The sequence below is a fragment of the Glycine max genome, chromosome 13 (assembly GCF_000004515.6).
Source record: "Glycine max cultivar Williams 82 chromosome 13, Glycine_max_v4.0, whole genome shotgun sequence".
Taxonomy (NCBI): Eukaryota; Viridiplantae; Streptophyta; class Magnoliopsida; order Fabales; family Fabaceae; genus Glycine; species Glycine max.
The window spans coordinates 10,029,404-10,049,834 of record NC_038249.2 but is presented as its reverse complement, the minus strand read 5'-3'; the positions used below and the strand labels follow the sequence as shown (position 1 = coordinate 10,049,834).

At 36.5% G+C, this 20,431-nt stretch overlaps 1 protein-coding gene across 3 annotated transcripts; it reads right to left on the bottom strand.

The window, feature by feature from the left end:
- Nucleotides 1–1,028: 1,028 nt before the first annotated feature.
- Nucleotides 1,029–19,795, bottom strand: LOC100786712 (PHD finger protein EHD3). Of its 3 annotated transcripts, XM_041007877.1 has the most exons (8): nucleotides 19,598–19,795; nucleotides 18,322–19,269; nucleotides 13,333–13,518; nucleotides 12,902–13,234; nucleotides 3,502–3,591; nucleotides 3,276–3,320; nucleotides 1,268–2,198; nucleotides 1,029–1,172 (listed from the first exon to the last, which is right to left on the bottom strand). In XM_041007877.1, the coding sequence occupies exons 2-7, from the start codon at nucleotides 19,150–19,152 to the stop codon at nucleotides 1,272–1,274; spliced, it is 2,412 nt and encodes an 803-aa protein (XP_040863811.1). In that variant the 5' UTR covers nucleotides 19,153–19,269; nucleotides 19,598–19,795; the 3' UTR covers nucleotides 1,029–1,172; nucleotides 1,268–1,271. The 3 variants fall into 3 exon arrangements, with proteins under 3 accessions (XP_040863811.1, XP_006593779.1, XP_040863812.1); XM_006593716.4 differs by having other exon boundaries at nucleotides 1,029–2,198; XM_041007878.1 differs by lacking the exons at nucleotides 1,029–1,172; nucleotides 1,268–2,198 and adding an exon at nucleotides 2,222–3,129.
- Between the last annotated feature and the right edge of the window lie 636 nt (nucleotides 19,796–20,431).

Sequence of the window (20,431 nt, the reverse complement as noted above, 5' to 3'; positions counted from 1 at the left end):
GTTGAGTGGCAATGCATAGTTTTTAATACAAGATCAAGTGGTACGCTAGCTTTTGTGTGTATAGTATAATTCACTATTATTTATATTTATATAGAATTATTCAGAGTGGAAGAAACTATCCAGGGGAAGATGGTTAAATTTTTATAACAATTTCTAGATTTCTAGATGGGGTCGTCGATCTGACCAGAAAAATCGATTAAGAACAAAGAAAACTAGACAAAAATTGACTCAACAAATTAGTGAAAAATTTAATGATTTAACAGATTCAATGATTCGTACTGTTTTAAAATAGTTCTTTTGATTTTGTCAAATTTTGAGTAGAAATTTATGCCCAAGTCTCCATTTTTCCCCGATAACACTATTTTTCCCTGGTCGGATTTTTTACAAAAGGGTAGTTTTTATTCAAAATTACGGGAGGGTAAATTTTTTGGAAAAAAATACATAAATGAGTAAGTCGTATTTTGACCCATGACTTTACTAAAGAAGTTTGTGGTTTAAAACACCATTTTCATTTTTTTAATTTAATTGAAGTCGTTTTAAATAAATTAATTGTCAAATAAAAAAATGGAATAAAAGATTAAGACATAAGGCAGAAGTGATTCCACTCATGACTTTAGGAAAACAAAGTTAAAAGTAAAATATATAAAAATTAAAAATAATTAAAAAGTTCGTGAGAACGTATTCATAAACTTAACCGTGAAACTTATGGAAACTTGGAAATCAGCCGAAAAAAAGCTTACAGAAAGGTCAATTTATTTTTGTAAACTAAATTGAGAATGGAAGAAACTCTTTCAAACACCCGCAGAGTCATTCACTGAACGGATTAAAAAAAATCAAGTGCAGAATGCTGTTGAAGGCTTGTGCAAAATTGGTACTGAAACATTGAAATCTAAACGGATAAAAAACCATCCCTTTTGATTATCCAAAAATTGGACATCGATATTATTCTAATTTGAAGAAATATTTGCTCAAATAATCATGACAATCCAAAATATTATACTCTGCAGGGAGCAAAGCAGCCAATTAAATTTCATATCAACCACATATATTGCATCAGTATCTGGCCTGCAAAATATCCCATACTTCTCTTATCACAGTTTCTATTGATGCTTTTAGCTCTTTGGCCTCTAATCCTTTCTCTCCAACGGCATGTATCCAAAAGTCAGCAAAATCTACCACAGTTTTACAACCTAATAAAATCAGTTATCTAAAGACTAAAACAAATGCAGGAAATAGAAAACATTAGGTATTAGCAGTTAGCACATACGCCATCATGTTAATGTTTTCTTTGAGTCAATCAGCATTGCATTCATGTCCTCTTCAGAATTCAGAGTATTTGCAGCATTTATAAGCATGTCCATCATTCCACCAACTTTGTCTGATTCCCGTCCTCGCTTTTTGTTCCATTTCTTGTCAATATCTTCATTTGGCTTTGAATCATTCTGACCAACTTTGCCTTTTTTACTCTCATATGCCTTTCTTGCCTGGCGTATTGCCTGTATCCCTGCCTCGCATTTTATGCAGAACCATTTCCCTTTCGGAATAGAATTTTGTGGAGGTTTCATACAGTAGATGTGGTATGCATGATCACAGCCATCACAGAGTACAATCTTATCATCATCTTTGTCAGTGAGGCAAACTTGGCATATACAAGAAGGGCAATACCAACAGTTACCATATGACTTTAGCTGCTTACTTGACAAACACCTTACATGGTAGTATTTACTAGGGCAAAAAGAGTGACCACAGATTTTTACTTTTTCACCATCCACCGCCATTTTACAAATTTTGCAGTTTGATGAGTTTCTCCCATCTGTGGAAACTTGAATCCCATCATAAGTACAATTTGAATACTCTTCCAATTCATTTAGTGTTTCCTCATTTGTAGGGAAGTTTTCCTCACCAACAAAGTCATCCAGGGTCTTCAGGACATTCAACTGTTCACACACCACACAATTCTTGTGTCGACATCCAATTCCATTAGCAGTACAATTGGCACAGAACCAGCTTTTGCGGGGTATTTCCTTCACGGCAGGCTCAATACAGGACAGATGATACATCTCCTCACATGAATCACAAACCAAACAGTCTATCCCATCTGCTTTGTCTCCACAATGCCAACAGTTGCCAACTTTGAATGCAACACATTCTACTGTCTGCTCTGGTTTCATGTGAGAGATGGATTCCTGGTTACAGAGCTGTTTGACATGACCATAAAAACAACTCAGTTTAACAAATCTCAAGCAAAATTTCCATTTGAATGAAGTGCACTTGCTACTGATTGAGCAACATAAAAGACGGGGCTTTTGCAGTTTAAACAATCATGTCCACAATTGATTGTTAAGGCTTGGAAAACCTAGAAAGATACATAGTTCTTAAAAATCAAACAAGTTCCCTGCCTGCTTATTACAGCGAATTTTTAGATGCCAGATGAAAAATTAACTACACTTCTTGTATCGTTATTTCTCAATCAGAGGAAAGTAATGTTTTAAAGGTAGGGGGAAATCTCAATACATAGGGATTAATCTTTTCATTCTTGCACATCAAATTATGAAGATAAAATTATATGTAACAAGTATTTCACCTAAGAAATTGCCAAGACAAATAGGGTGGGGTTATTACCACGGGATTGATAAGGGATAAACTCTGGCCATACAACCACAACTCATTCTTCATTCATTTAGTTGTCATGTAACTGACAGCTTCGATCACTGTCAAATTAGTTAGAAGGCACAAAGGGAAAAAGGGTTGCAACTTTGGTTTCTTTATTCTTAATGACTAAAAGGATACCAACAACCAAGTGGGGGAGAGAGAGCAAGCCGAAGTTGAAGAAAAGCAGCCCCAGCAAAATTTGGACCTTGCATTATGTCCCCATAGAGATTTGCTGTCACTTGAGCTAAAAGACTCAGCAGGGTTTGCTTCTTAATTTTATTTCATGTTTTTTTAACAAAACTGAAACATAGTTATTCTTTTCTTTTTTTCAAAAATACCAGGGCATATATGCATGTATTCTATTTTATACTGTAACTTACAATACAAAAACTGCAACTTATGATATTACGATAAAAAATAATAGTCTCTTGAACATGTTGCATAGAATAATGGCAGAGGTATGAGAGGATTAGGAATCTGCAAAAAAAACTATCCAATTATCAAAGCCTTCTTAACTCTGATACCAAAGCAAAATTTATCTAAATATCAAATTCATTAAACTTGATCCAGATATATGCATTATCAGCACATGAAATATCAAAACAAAAATTTAATACTCTTACCACTTGTTTTTCATCTTCAAAGGAACTCTGCGCTGAAATTCCCACCTGACAATAAGGAAAAGATATGGTCAACAAAAGACAAGAAAAAACATAATGCATAGCTAAAAAAGAATAAAATTCAGAAGCAAAGAAAAAAGTATGGAACTTTTCTTTTTTTTTCTTTTTCATTCTGGGAGGGCCTATGGAACTTAGTGCTGTAGCAAATAATTACAAGAGTTTTCTTTACCTGCTCACAGAAGGAAGCTTTTGACATGTTGGAGAGGCTCCTGGCCATAGCAACAATCTGATTTCCAGTATTTTGAAGCTTTCGCCAAACCTAGAAATATCAACAACACCGTGTCATGTAAAATAAGAAATTAATTCTCCTGTCACCTGCTCAGAGGCTATAAATTAACGAGCACTCTAAACAAATGCCCTCAAACAACACTGAAGATTATGGATGATTCTGATTAGGCAAATAATATAAGATGGTTATGATGCAATCAAGTTGATAGGGATTATCATAACTTACTCGGTTTAGGAAATATTGTAGCACATCAAAATTTTAGGACCTATTTTTTTTAATAAATTAGCTAGGTTTGTCTCCTCTCATTAATTAGGCTCCGGATGATCTTATTATATCTGATTTTGGTGTAGCAAATCTGGGCCAAGAAATCATGGGTGAATCTTCTCACCACCTGTATTGTATTGTATAATTGTATACACTGTATCACTATACTAGAGTAAGTGCCTGTGGCTGCACCCATCCACAGGAAAAGAAAAAATGTTCTTCAAATAAAAAATAAATTAATAAAATATTGTGTGAAATTAACATTAATGCCATTAGGATTACAACTGAGAAGTGAATTCATTCATTTAATTCTTTATGGTATCGAAGTGCTCTTAAATACAAAAGAAACCCTAAATTCCTGCCATGGCTTTCGACACCAGCAGCCTCTCCAACATCACCTCTCCATGGTATCATACAACCCCTTATGGTATCAAAGTGCTGTCAGATACTACTAAAGAACCCCTCTATGCCTGCCATCACTTCCGACACCAGCAGCCACTCCAACATCACCTCTCCAATATGGGCATTGTCTCTTGATCTAATATGAAATCTGAATGTTTTGGACATCCTCATCACTGGGCAAAGACTCTGGCAAAAATTATCTCCAGTGGTGTCCATCTGTTCCCGTTTCATCAGTGGTAAAGGCAAAGGTGGTTACCTTACCAGCACTGCTGATCCTCCTTCCAAGTCTGATCCAAATCCAACGAGGAACTTGGGAATAGGTTGATCAACATCATGAAATTGAAAATAGGTCAAAACTCTAGGTTCTATTCATCTGCAAAGGAAATCTAGGGCAGCATCAAGGAAACCCACTCAACCAGGTGAATACTCCTAAATTTTTCAAGATAAAAGCATCCTTCACATCCTCCAGCAACGTGAAACCTCTTTAACTGAATATTATAATGTCCTTACTCAGCACTGGCATCAACTTGATACATTTTGAAACTGACAGTTGGAACTGCCAAGATGATAAATAAATATACAATAAAATCATGGAGGAGAAGATCTTCAATTTTGTTATAGGCCTCAATAATGAGTCAATGACCTTGATGAAGTACAAGGAAGAATTCATGGAACACACATCCCTCCATGAAACTTTTGCAGAGATTAGAAGAGAATAAAGCAGAAGAGAAGTCATGATGGGATAATGGGAAATCAAGGGCCTCTTTCTGCTGCCGAAGATTCTGCTCTTGCTGTTCATGTAAACCAGAATCAGGGAAGTGATGGTAGACCACGGAAAGGGAGACCATCATGTGACCTTTTCCAGAGTCTAGGACAAATTAAGGAATGTGGATACAAGTCGGAAAATTCACAGCAAACTGCTGACTGGAAACCCAACAAGTCACAGTCTCACCGAGATAGTTGTGGCTGAGTGATTGACTCCATTGCCACGGATTATATGACTGGTTATGCATTTTTTTCAACTATATTTTCCCTTATCCAGGGAAATATAAAGTGCATATTACAGATGGGTCAGACCCACTGTTTCCTGCTCTGACTCTCAAAGGTTCTGAAGATTTAACACTTGAATCTGTCCTCTTTGTTCCAAATTTGTAATGCAGCTTGTTATCTATTAGAAAATTCACAATGACCATAAATTCAAACTTGAACAGCTCACTTGCTTCTGTCCCAATGGCATGTAGTAGGGTGTCTGCTTCTGTCAAAACCCTTGATGATGTTATGTTATGGCATTTTAGATTGATGATCATGTATCCTGCAAAGCTGTTTCCATCCTTGTTTGTCCATAAAAATCTAAATTTATTCGTGAATTCTGTCAACTAGCTAAACACACAAAAAACTTGCTACCTATACATACTTATCAACCTTCTTGTCCCTTTTCAAGGTTTGGAGGCCATCCTGTATTACAGATGTGAAGCGCTAGGTGGTTCATCACATTAGTAGATGATCAAACAAGTGTTACTTCGGTGTATCCTATAAAAGGAAAATCCAGAGCTAGATCTATGTTTCAAAAATTTCACTCAACAATAACTAAGCTTTTTCTATTGTGAATCATGTCAATAGACAAACTATTGATATCTAAATCCTTCTTAATGGTTTTGCATATGTTAGAGTTATTCTAAAGAGGATAGTTGGGAATTTTCTTTATGTAATTACAGTAATTAGAATATTTGTAATTACATAAAGACAATCCCTAACTATCCTCTTCACATTAATATTAACAACAGCAAGTTTAAGAAATATTGAGTCACAAAATGTTCCTAATTTACAATCAACTAATGATCTTGATATTTCCATTTCCCATAGAAAAGCACATGGTCACACACCCAACATTGTATATCTTAGTGCTATGACAACCTGTTACATATCATGCCTTTAATTGAACTTAGAGGGGGAGAATTTAGAGAAAAAAGGTGAACTTAGAGAAGGTAAAGCTTTGTTATTAAGAGAAAGAGAACGTAGTTCTTAGGTTCTGCATCATCCATGTATATATAGTCTCTTAATAGACTAAGTGGGGACTATTTCCTTGGCTACTATTATTGAGTGCAACTTCTCATCAAACCCACGGTCCATGCAAACCAAACCAAACCACTGTTGTTAAACACCATACAAAGACCTCCACCACTGAAGCACAGCTTGATGCCAAGTCTCACCATCTCCAACAAGCTCATCTTGCAAGTGAGGGGCTTCATTGCTACTCCATGTCCCTCGTGTATTCTCCTCAAGAAGAAGCTGAGCAAGGAGCACTTGAAGGCAATTCATGACATGATGGAGATAGAGAAGAAGTTCATGTGTGACATGCTTTTGTGCACTCTAGTGGGAATGAATGGGGACCTCCACCACAACCATAAAAGGGACTTATGAAAATTTCAAAATTATTTCCAAAAATGACTTTCAGGTGTTCTATAAAATTTCTGAAATTTTGAGCTTGTTTTCTAAAATTGAAAATGAAAATATCTAAGCAACTAAAGCAAGGTTTTCCAAAAATGGAAATTTTGAGCTTGTTTTCCCAAAATGACTTTCAGGTGTGACATGCTTTTTGTTTTCTAAAATTTCTTTATCATTTTCTATTTTTTAAAAATAAAAACAGAAAACGGTATAAGTTGTTGAGAGAGAGAGAGAGAGGATATTTACTGAAAACTGTGTTTTTGAATGACAACACAGAGCAAGGTTTATATTGGCTTACTAAAATAAAAAGATATTAAATACACATAAATTAGAGGAGATTTTGTTTCCTCTAAATTGGATTACTTGCCTTCAAATACGATATACGACAAATACAAGATATTTGATTCTGCTTCTTATATCCGTGTTTTTAAATGACAACACAGAGCAAGGTTTATATTGGCTTACTACAATAAATAGATATTAAATACACATAAATTAGAGGAGATTTTGTTTCCTCTAAATTGGATTACTTGCCTTCAAATACGATATACGACAAATACAAGATATTTGATTCTGGTTTTCAACATAAGTAAACAGCCCCTTAGTTTTCTATTCTTAAAACAGATTATGAGAAGCAGTATTTTATAACAATCAAGCAAAAAATAAATGTTCAAACAATTATTTTTATGATTGTTTTTGAAAACAAAAAAGTTGTTCAAGAAAATAGAAATCAAACAGGCCCTCCATTTCACAGAGAAAATATATCCTTGGTTTACTGAAGAAAACTAGAATACTCAGGTTCAAACCAACAAATATGCAAGTAGATCCAATCTTAAAAATCAAGTTTAAAGGAATGAGACACTTCAATTGACATAGATATCAAAGACACTGGGAATATGTTTTTTGTAATAGTTCAAATACAAATCCTGTTACAGAGAGGATGAACAGGGAGAAACAATGAACCATAAATAAAAATTACTACAAAAAAGGAAAGTAAAAAATTCCTAGCTTAATCACAGCATCCTATAGAGCTGATTTCCTAATTTGTAGAATATTCACACTCTAACCTATAAAATAGAATATTTACAGAAATAAAACAAAATCAAAACATTTATTGATGGATGCTAGCAGTCCCCTGCCCCACCCCTCAAAAAAACATGCTTTCTTGGAGATATCCTCCATGGGCAGCTTGTCAATTATTGTTGGAAAGCTGCCTTAATTGTGGATACCCCAAGCCAGCCTTAGTTTCGGCCTCTTTGGGGGCTGCCTTAATTACAACATCAAGGGTGGTGGTTTAGTACGACATCAACTAAAGATATGGCTTAAATAGAGCTTATAAAGCTTGGACAGTCCTCACCTTACAAGCTGGTTTTGAAGGATTGAGTTAGACCCTAAGCCGGTTTGTTGTCTGTATACAGTCTTATTGATGGAGTCATGAAATTTCAGCTCCTAGTGTAACTTATCAATCTATAATATTTAACTTGTTCCATCCATTTATATTCAACTCCTAGCCACCACACTTTTTATTTCGCTTTTCCAAGTAACTAGATTTCCTCCAACAAAAATGCAGTATCCAATTTCTCCCTGGAGTTGCCTTTAGGCACCTTGCTCAGGATGCTATGCACAAATCAATTGTGACATTCGCTATATTCTGCCTCTATGTTACTCCTAACCACCACACTGATTTTCACTCCTCTAAGTAAACTAGATTTGCTCCAATCAAAGTGCAGTATCCAAAAGTGGACCCTCTATGATGTCCACCTTCATCTTGGGCATAAATGTTACACGCACATGCTATGATGGTTTTCTCAACAAAGCTGGCATCTTCCGTTCTTTGAACGGCTTGTTTGTAGCACCCTGCAAACTTTTAAGATGTTACTCAATCTATGTTGTTGAGATTTTTGTGGGATCATTTGCCTCTTGTAAATTACCACAATTCTCATTATGATTATCTTCGATCCTTAACCAAAAACTATGTCTTTTGGTCAAGGCCCAAAATTGCATTTTTCAAACACAAGGTCATGTTTAAATGAAAAGTGTATCCTCCTTAATGATGAATCTTGCTCTAAATTTTTTGAGCATTTTACCGTTCTCCTTCCCCCGACATAAAATTTTTCCATGCCAACTTGGATGGAAATGGTGGAACTTGAGACTCAAACATTGACCCAACCCATAAAACCCATAAAACATGGCAAGATTAATGGACTGCTCACTACTTATACCCTTAAAAAAGCCATAAAACATGGCAAGATTAGTTTATGGCGATTTAAACAAGGGAAATTGATATGCAACTGGCAACATATAAAATTGAAAATTTCTGATCTTTGGGTACTTTGTGAATTTGAAAAACTGGAAGATTTTTAAAATGGGTTGTGGAGAGGTTGATAATTTTGCATAAAATTTAAAAGAGAAATAAATTGATTAGGATCCATTCGGAAAAATCAAATGAAAGGAATTGAAAAGAGTGTAAGTGAACAAAATGAATGAAATTTGAGGTTTGAGTTGTGAAATTATCTTGCTACTTGATTCACTATATATACAATTTTTAACAGTAAAACTTTATAGCATTCACAATTTTATCGTAGAAGTGAAAAGGTAGAATTTTTTTAATGATCACCATTTTTAACATTTAGATCTTAATGTTCCCAATTTTATTGACTTATACCCATTCCAACAAAAGAAATAACTTCCATGCAGAATTCCAACTACTCCAATTACTCACCATTTCAATCTCCTAGCTACTCACCTCTAACCTTTCATCTCTCAAAAGTCAAAACTGCAAAAGCCTTCCCTCTTTAGATCTACCTTTGATCTGTCTTGTATTTTTTTCTCTCCCCCACCACAAAAGTTGTCCCTTCAATCTGTGATGTCAAACATGTATAGGACAGTGCCATTGAACTCTTCTCTTTCAGGATGTCACCAGATCATGTTGGCGTGTCCTTCGCACAGGTGCTGCAGGCACAAGTGGTGAGCACCTAGTAGGCACCTATGTAATGGTGGCAGCAGGAGAGGATTCTCTAAGCTATGTTGTGGCAGCATGAAGGAGCTGTAGGCATGAGGGGATCAATTGGATTTGGCAGCATGAAAAATGTTACATGTCAAGAGTACCATATGCATCAGCAGTCGGGAGTTTGATGTATGCTATGGTGTGTACCAGACCTGACATAGCACATGCAGTGGGAGTTGTCAGTAGGTTCCTATCAAATCCAACAAAGGAGCATTGGGAAGGCGTAAAGTGGATACTCAGATATCTGAAGGATACTTCAGGGATGTGTTTGTGCTTCAGAAAAAGCAATCTCACTTTACAGGGATTTTCAGATGCAGACTTGGGAGGAAATTTTGATGCCAAGAAAAGCACCACAGGCTACATTTTTACTTTGGGAGGTACAGCTGTGAGTTGGAAGTCTAAACTTCAACCTAGAGTTGCTCTCTCAACCACGGAAGCCGAGCACATAGCTATCTCAGAAGCAGCTTGGCTAAAGAATTTTCTCATTGAATTAGGGAAAGAACAAGATAATGCTTCAATGTTCAGTGACAGTCAAAGTGCTATAAGTCCTGCTAAGAATCCAATCTTCCATTCTAGATGCAAGCATATTCAATTAAGATATCATTTTATCAGGGAGTTGATAAATGATGGAGACTTATCTTTGCTGAAGATCTTAGGATCAAAGAATCCAGCAGATATGTTGACTAAAGTTGTTACAACTGACAAGCTGAGGCTTTGCATTGCCTCAATTAGCCTTCGAGGATAATTAAAGACGAAGGCGCTACACTAGGTAAAGAGTCGATGAACTCATTGCTTACAAGGAGCTGATAGAGTTTGGAACTTAGACCCCAAGTGGGAGAATTGTTAGAGTTTTGTGGTCTTAGTTCCTTTGTCCCACATCGCATGGTTTGTAAAACTTGTGTCTCATTAGTGTTATATATAGAGACACCTTGTAAGCTTTAAAACATGCAAGTAATAAAAAGTTCTCTTAGTGTAGCCGTGGATGTAGGTACATACATTATGTGCTGACGTTAAAACTTTGTGTCTTCTCTCTTTTCTCCTTATTCCTTTCTCTTCTGCTTATTGTTCTATACTAACAGTTTTACCCCTTGGTTCTAGAATGGGATAGCAAGGGAGGGTTTGTTTTCATTGCCACTGGCATTCTACCCTTCAAAGCATATATTTTGGTGGGCTCATTGCCACACGGCTGCTGTACATCAAACAACAGACTAATGCACAAAAGATAGGAAAAGGAAAAAGGAGTGTGCTAGACATCAACATGTGGCTGATCATGTTGGTATTGATCCTCGTTGGGATTGCACTTGAAGGATTTGGATATGGCTGAATAAAGATAGGAAAAGGAAAAAGGAGTGTGCTAGACATCAACATGTGGCTGATCATGTTGGTATTGATCCTCGTTGGGATTGCACTTGAAGGATTTGGATATGGCTGAATGTGCTAGCCTTGGTACTCACCGCACATTGAGCTTTTTTATCTTTTTGGGTACTTAAATTTGTTGCTGTCACAATACACCTTAACTGTTGGGGCTATGTTGTATAATTTCAAAAGGTTTTTTGCGGAGGATGCAGTTCCTTGTGTAACTTGCAACTAAAACAACTCTATTGATGATATTCAGAATGAAATAGTTCATTATTTTAAAAAAGGAGTTATGCAACTCCCATTAGTGTTTCTCTAACATACCCTAGATCTCACATATGATTAACATGAAGAGGCAAAAAGCCATCAATGGTAGCATGCAATAGTGCTGAAACTGAAGTCCAAACAATGGCACATGGCATGTGTGAGGGAATGTGACAAAAAAGGTTAATGAGTTTAAGATCAAAGGCAAAGGACCAAAAAAGTTATTTTGTAACAATCAAGCAAACAATAAGCACTGCAAAGAATTCAATTTTTTACAACAAACAAAGCATGTGGAGATTGATAGATAGACACTTCATTGTGAAGAAGATTGAAGAAGGAGTCCCAACACTAACTATACTCTTTCAAACCTTCAAATTGCTGTCGCAAAGGCTTTACCAAGTATCAATTTTGAAAACTTAAGTTCCAAGCTGGGATTGATCAACATCTAGTCCTAACTTGAGAGGACATGAAGATTATGGATGCTTATCATTAGGCAATGAAGACTATGGACAGTTCTGAATTCTGATAAGGACATCAGGTTAATAGGAATTATTATAATTGATTCCTGAATCAGATAATAATTTTAGGATCCTAAGTTTTTCCCTTATTTAGCTAGGCTTGTCTCCTCCATTAATTATCTCAATATATTCCGATTATATCAAATTCAAGTGCACTCTATATATGGGCCAAGAAATCATGAATGAATCTTCTCATCACTTCTCACTTTTATATATCATATCATTCAATTAAAATAGAGAACAACAGTGAAAATTTTCTTTAGATACTAACCCTTGAAGCAAGACATGAGAACTTAACCCGGTCAACTTAATAGTTTATGTGAATACCGAGCACCATTTTAGTTTGAAAAAAATTAATAAATAAACATAAGATAACTAGTCACCAAGTAGCTCCGAAGATCAATGATAAACAACAAAGACAAAAACAACCCAGAACTATATGAATCCAATAGAAAAACTCCCAAATTCAGGTCAACCCACTGGAATTTTAGGGATCAAGCAATATAAAAAAATATTTAGTAATCCTCAAGTTTTCAAATTTTTAATATATTACCATTTCCTCAAGCAACTGACTCAATACTTCTTAAATTGATCTGCAATCGTTGTTTTTTCTCAATTGGGGGGAAATTAACTTTCTCAATTTTACACTAATTCCGTTAATAGGGAGATCTTTAAAAAGTGCAAACAGTCAAGGAACTCTTTCTCTGCGTTAAATAGGGGGTTTGCTTTAACAATGGATTATTTAAATTGATATATGATTTGTTTTCACTGTGCTTTATGATTAAAAAATAAACCTGTTTAGTTCCCAATGAAAGGATCTCTTTGAGGAAGATAATAGTTAATTGGATGCAAAAGATATTCATGATTGTTGATTGAGTCTTCGTGAATTACTAGTTACTACATCTAAAGAACAAGATTTTCACCAAAAAAAAAAAAAAGAGCAAGCCAGAACAAGCACACCATCATCATGACACTAAGGTAAACAACATTCAGTTATTTAAATTTTTCAAATTTTCTCAAGTAAAATCAAAAATCATATAGCCATGTAAAAATTGTCAGTAGAGAGGCTATTATTATAAATTACCTGTTGAAAATCTGATAAGAAAAGTGTAGGGGATTGTTCATAAGCTTGCCCTTTCATCCTTGAGTTTATCAAACTAAAGTCAAATACAGTTTCAGGTTTCATTCCTCGGAAATTTTCAAGTAGCACTTTACATAATGAACTGAACTTCTCAGAGGCTAAGATATCACGGAACACACGCTGACACCTGCCAGTTGCACCATGGCCATTTGACTCACTAGAAAATCCATTGTTCACAACATTTTCATGTCCATTAGCTTCACTCTGTAATCTATAAAACAAACTTTCTAATTGCGGAGAGCACTCCTGACCATCCTTGACAATATTAAGAGTTTCCTGAAGAAAAATAAGAGGAAAGTAAAACAGAAGGAACAAAAGTGAATTAGGGCAAGTAATGTACGCAGAATATGTGTAGTTCTAACTGCAGAACCAACCGTCATTGTAGTGGCACAACTAATTTTAGGATGGCTCATGAGTGCTTCCCTTATACACCACTCCATGCCACCATTATCATTGCCTAATGAATGATATAATTGCTTTAGTACAACATTCCCCCAATGGTCATGTGAATGATCTTTTGAAGTGTTGCCTACAGCTAAATCAAATGGTTTCTTCACTGCCTGCAATCATGAGAAAATTTCAAATACAGCTTTGCAGAAAGAGCCAAGAAAGAGTATTTAGTGTGCTTGAAGTCATGTATGGGCCAAGACCAGAATCATCACATTACAGCCAAATTTTCTCTCTTCCCACACATCAAATACAAATACTACTATAATAGTTACTAGTAAGCAAAGTAATGAGTGGACAAAATTGAACCCCACCGGCTGGACTAATTACATGCAGTAAAAGATTATTATAATGTAAGATAGCAATAGGGAAAAAAATTATCCATCATTCTTCCCACACCCCCACCACCCGAAAAAAATAGTCAATTCTACTCAATATAAATTACAATTTCTGCTAAAAATAAGCAATCAGTATTTTTCTCAACCCATTCCTCAAATTAAATATCTTATATCTTAAAACATACAATCAGTATCATTTTCTCCTTAACCTTGAATGTTGTATTACCATTATTAATATAAACATACAATACAGCACAAAGGTTGCAACTCAGCTTCATTTATGTACATAATTAATCTTCATTCAACAATGTACATGCAGGAGGATTTGATCTTAGCATAATAGCAATGCCAAACATTAACTTTGCAAATTAGTTCTTTCTTTTCATCGAAATGTAAATTACGATCCACGACCAAAATACATCCTTCCCTAGTGTCTGAACTCTGATACACTGCTTAAAGTTGCAACTCCATTTTGGACATAATAAAACTTTAACTTAAAAGGCATAGCTGCTCTTAAGCACAGTATCTACAAAACGTGAAGAAAAACAATATCCAGATTCTTTTCGTGTGTGGATGTTGTCCTCATCATTTTTTACCATAAATTCAGTAATTTAACCAGCAATAACCTACCCAAGAGTCCTACAAACAGATGAAGCTCATGGTGGGGTTAGTTACGGCATCTTACAAACATTTAGTCCATTTACTGAACTAAGATTGTATGTGTGTTTGTGTCTGAGTAACTCCATATCTTTGAAGCATTTACAAATTAAGACTTAAGAGCACTACAACATAAATATTAGCAGTATTCAGTATTTCTTCTAAAGTTCTACTTTAACATTAGCATTCTGCTTTATGTTTCTTATGTATCCCTCAACTTAATAAATCTTCTACAAATACTCACTACCATAGATTAAGAAGCCACTGTAAGAAACCAAACACCAAAAACCTGATATCTTAGGTTAGAACAAATGCCTTAGGATGCAACTAAAGAAACAACCACTACTAAATTCATTCAAATATAGCCAGTGTAAAATCAGCTATAAAAACCAAGGAAGGATAATATCACTCCACAGTCAATACTTTCAACTGTATGACTAAAATCAATGGTTATCTTTGTGGCCTAATACCTCACAGCATGTCCTTCAAAGAGACTTCTCGGATCACTGCCCACTCATCTTGAAGACAAAAATGGTGGACTGGGGCCCTAAGCCTTTTCGGGTTGTGGATTGGTGGTTGAATCAAAAAGGCTACCACTCTATGGTTAAGGAGGCTTGGACTGCAGATCAGCAGGGTGGTTGGGGTGGAATTGCACTTAAAAACAAGCTGAGGAACTTGAGAAACTCCATAAAACAGTGGAGTAAAGAGAAGGGGGACATTAAAGCTAATAAGATTCGGCAGTTGAAGCAGAAGCTATCTGATTTGGAGACTCTTGCTTCCCATAGAACTCTATCTGAAAGTGAAGTTCAGAACAAGAGAGCCTTGCAACAAGAGCTGTGGGATACTGCAAATGCCTATGAATCCTTGATGAGACAGAAGTCTAGGGCCAAATGGATCAAGGAAGGGGATCATAATTCAGCTTATTTTCACAAGCTGATTAATTTCAGAAGATGTTCAAATGCTGTTCCTGGAATTTTCATTGATGGTGCATGGATTCAGCAGCCTCATCTTGTCAAGAATGCAGTGCTTACCTTCTTCCATGAAAGATTCACTGAACAGAATTTTCGCAGACCTACCCTGGATGGGGTCAATTTTCCTATGATTCATCATAATCAAAGAGAGGGGCTGACTGCCCCTTTCTCTGATTCAGAAATCAGAGATGCTATTTGGAGTTGTGCTGGTGATAAATGTCCGGGGCCAGATGGTTTTAATTTTAGATTTATCAAGGAGTTTTGGGGGCTGCTCAAACCTGATTTTCGAAGATTTGTGGATGAATTCCATGCTCATGGAAGCTTTCCTAGAGGCAGCAATGCCTCTTTTGTGGCTCTTATTCCTAAGATATCTCAACCCCAGACTCTAAATGATTACAGGCCCATCTCTCTCATTGGCTGCATGTATAAAGTAATAGCAAAACTCTTGGCAAATAGGTTGAGGATTCTGCTGGATGAGTTAATTGATGAAAGGCAGACAGCCTTCATAAAAAATAGGCACATTCTCCATGGAATTCTGATTCTCAATGAAGTGGTGGATGAAGCTATTCACAGAAAGAAGCCTGCTATGATTTTCAAAGTGGACTTCGAAAAAGCTTATGATTCAGTATCATGGTCTTTCTTGGACTATATGATGGCAAGGCTAGGATTCTGTCCTAAATGGAGGAAGTGGATTTCTGCTTGCCTTCAATCAGCCACCATCTCAATTTTAGTAAATGGGAGCCCTACAAAGGAACTAGTCCCATCTAGAGGACTGAGACAAGGAGACCCTTTGGCTCCTATGCTATTTAATATAGTGGCTGAGGGCCTTACTGGCATGATGAGAGAGGCTTTGAATAAAAACCTCTATAGAAGTTTCTTGGTTGGGAAGCAAAATGTGCCTATAAATATATTGCAATATGCTGATGACACAGTTTTTGTTGGAGAGGCTTCTTGGGATAATATTATTGTGTTGAAGTCCATGCTTAGGGGCTTTGAAATGGTTTCAGGTTTGAGGATTAACTATGCAAAAAGCCAGTTTGGGGTTGTCGGTTTTCAGACCAATTGGGCTCATGATGCAGCCCAATTTCTGAATTGTAGGCAGCTGGACATTCCTTTCCACTACTTGGGAATGCCTATTGCTGTAAAAGCTTCCAGCAGGACGGTTTGGGAGCCTTTGATTAACAAGTTTAAAGCTAAGCTCTCCAAGTGGAATCAGAAGTACTTATCTATGGGTGGCAAGGTCACCTTGATAAAATCTGTCCTCAATGCGCTTCCTATTTATCTTTTATCTTTTTTCAAGATTCCTCAAAGAATAGTAGATAAACTGGTGTCTCTTCAAAGAACATTCATGTGGGGGGGAAATCAACACCATAATAGAATTTCTAGGGTCAAATGGGCTGACATATGCACTCCAAAAATTGATGGGGGATTGGGAATCAAAGACCTGTCCAAATTTAATGCAGCCTTGAGAGGAAGATGGATCTGGGACCTAGCCTCCAATCATAAGCAGCTGTGGGCCAGAATTCTAACTTCTAAATATGGAGGATTGTCAGATTTGCAGAATGGTAGGGATAAAGGATGGCACTCCCAATGGTGGAAGGACCTTAGAAACCTTTATCATCATCCTGAATTTCAAATTATTCACCAGAATATGATCTGGAAGGTTGGTTGTGGGGATAAGGTAAGATTCTGGCAAGACTCATGGCTGGGACAGGGATGCAGCCTTCAGCAGAAGTACAATCAATTATTTTTTATTAGCATACAGCAAAACCTTCCCATCTCTAAAATGGGAAAGTTCTATCAGAATACATGGAATTGGAATCTTAAATGGAGAAGGAACCTCTTTGATCATGAGAATGAGCAAGCAATAGCTTTCATGAATGATATATCTGCTATTTCTATTCATCAGCAGCTGCAGGACTCAATGTTGTGGAAAGCAGACCCTACTGGGATCTACTCTACTAAGTCAGCATATAGCCTCTTGCTACCTACCAACAGACCTGGTCAGCACAGTAGGAACTTCAAGATTCTATGGAAGCTTAAAATTCCCCCAAGGGCTGAGTTGTTCTCATGGAGGTTGTTTAGAGATAGGCTCCCTACCAGGGCTAGTTTGCTTAGGAGAAATGTGGCTTTACAGGATACTATGTGTCCTCTTTGTGGAAATCACCAGGAGGAGGCTGGGCACCTTTTCTTTCATTGCAGAATGACTATAGGGTTGTGGTGGGAATCCATGAACTGGACCCGGACTTTGGGAGTTTTCTCAGATGACCCTGCTGCACATTTTATCCAATTCTGTGATGGGTTTGGGGCACAGAGGAATCACAATAGGCGTTGTGTATGGTGGATTGCTTTAACTAATACTATTTGGCAGCATAGGAATTCCCTGCTGTTTAAGGGCACCCCATTTCAACCTCACAAAGTGATGGATGATGCTTTATTTCATGCGTGGTCTTGGCTTAAAGCTACGGAGAAGGGCTTTAATATTCCTTTTAACCAGTGGTCTACCAATCTTCTGGAGTCCTTCGGTTAATTTGTATTATATCCTTAATAGTGGGGTTTTTTGTTGGGATTGCTTTTGGAAGGTGGCACCTTGAGTGCATTGTATCTGTTTCATTCAGTACCTCTGGTACTGTATGTTTTCTATATTAATAATACTATAATTTTGCCTTCCAAGAAAAAAAGATATAAATAATTGCAATTCCAACCCAAACAGGAATGCCCATTAATATCAGCACTCTTGTAAATTATTCCATAACTACAAGTTAGAGGCACATGTGCATCTTGCAAGCTGATTGACCTCTTTTCTACATAAACATAAAAATCTAGCAGCTTGCACCTCCAAGAATTCCACAAGAAGACATACATAACACATGAAATCTCTTATACAGAGTGACAAGTAGCAATACAGAACCATCACAGGCACACATGTCGTAAAAGCAGTAGAGAAAACCTGTTCTGACAGTTGACTTGCAGCTGCCATATGTTTTCTGCTGTTCTCCTGGACTTCAAATTCTGAACTCAACTTTACATGCTTGCGCCTCTTATATGTTTGAAAACATTCAACTGAACCAGAGTTCCCTTCATTTGCATTTGCCACTACATTATCCACAGTTCCATTCTGCAAGCAGTGATCCTCTTGACCTTCAGTAACACCAATCTCATCTGCAATTACCACCTCATTATTTACAGCTCCATTCTTAGAGCCCTGAACTTCTCCACTGTAAACAACACAATTCCCATCAACAAATGGCACCTCATTACTTACAGCTTCATTCTTTGATCCCCAAACTTCTCCATGTTCAGCAAAACCATTCCCATCAGCAATTGCCACCCCGATAACATCATTCTTTGAGCCTGAAACCTCTCCATCTTCAGCAGCACCATTCCCATCAGCAATTGCCACTCCACTATTTATAACTTCATTCTTCAAGGCCCAAACTTTGCCTTCAGCAACACCATTTCCACCCTCAATTGCCATCCCATTATTTACAGTTACATTCTTCAAGCCCCGAACTTCTTCACCTTCTACAACACCATCTCCTCCTACAACTGCCACCCCATTATCTACAGCTTCCTTCTTCAGACCCCAAACTTCTTCAGCTTCAATTGCCACCCCATTATTTACAGCTCCATCTTTCAAGCCCCGATCTCCTTCGCCCTCCGCAACACCATTTCCACCTAAAATTCTCCCCCCATTATCTCCATCTTGAGAACCCAACCTCCAATCCAACCCAACCCCTTCACCGTTATCACCGTTGCTACTTCCCTCCTCAGCTTCCATCTAAACAGAACCCCAATTTCCAAACCCTCAACGGCAAGAAAGAAATTAGGGTTTCACAGCAAAACAGATCCAAAATTCCCCAAGATTCGTCTCTCACCAACTTCAACCACAACAACACTGAAAAGCAAAACAGAAACACCAAAGTTACCAGCACACTTCAACTCAAAACACACACACATACACACACGCAAACTCACTCCAATCATCACCATCAAGATGCATGCAGTGTAAGCAGAAAAAAATTAAAAAAATAAAACACAACAGAAACCAACAAAAACAAAAAAAAAAAAAAACAACAAGATCCTTTCGTTCCACAAAATTCAGCAAATAAACAAAACCGAAAAAAAAAACTAAGCACTCCAAAAGCTTTTTTTTTATTTATTTACCACATGACAAGTGAGTTACTGGGAAACGAAAGGGAAATAGAGGGAGAAGAAGAGCTTACGGTAACTGAGATTTGAGAAAGTGGCTTTTAAGAAACGCGAATTGGAAGAAACGAGAGAGAGTGCGGTGAAATTATTGTCGGGAAGTTGAAGCAGCAGCAGCAGCAGCAGCAGCAGCAGCAGAAGCGGAAGAAGAAGTTGGTTTTCTTATCCTTCTTTGTTTTTTTGAAATGCAACCGTTTTGCTTTCTTTCGCCGTCATTTCTTTTCTTCTTTTTTTCTTTCTTATTAATTGATATTTTTTTAAATTATAATTTTTTCTTCTTAATTTATTAAATGCATGATTTTGATTTTTTTAATTTTTAATTATAATATTTGTTTCTCTAGTTTTATAAATTAATAAGTTTAATTTCTAATAAATTATTAACTAATAATTATGATTATAAAATTATTAATCATTAAAGATTAATAAAAGATTATTAACTCTAACATGATGGTATTGTTGGTGGAGTCCCATGCGCAGTAAAAATGAAAGATGTGTTTGTGGAGAAAAGGAGAAGCATAATATTGTGGATGCTTAGGATTAATAATTTTTTTTATTAAAGTTTGTAATAATTAATGGTTCTAGTTAATTTATAATTAAATTAATTATTCTATTAATCAGAATTATTTTTTAATAATTTATCACGGAACCAAAATCATAGGGGTGTCAAACCGGGTCAGGCCCAATGGACAGGCCCGGCCTGTTCTTCAAAATAATTGGGTTGGGCTGAAATTTGATACCCGTAAACCATTTAGGCCCGCCCCGTTTAGCCTGCAAGCCCAGTGGCCCAGCCCGCGGGCTAGTACTTTTTTTAAAAAAAACAATATTAATTTTTAAAGAATTACTAAAATTCA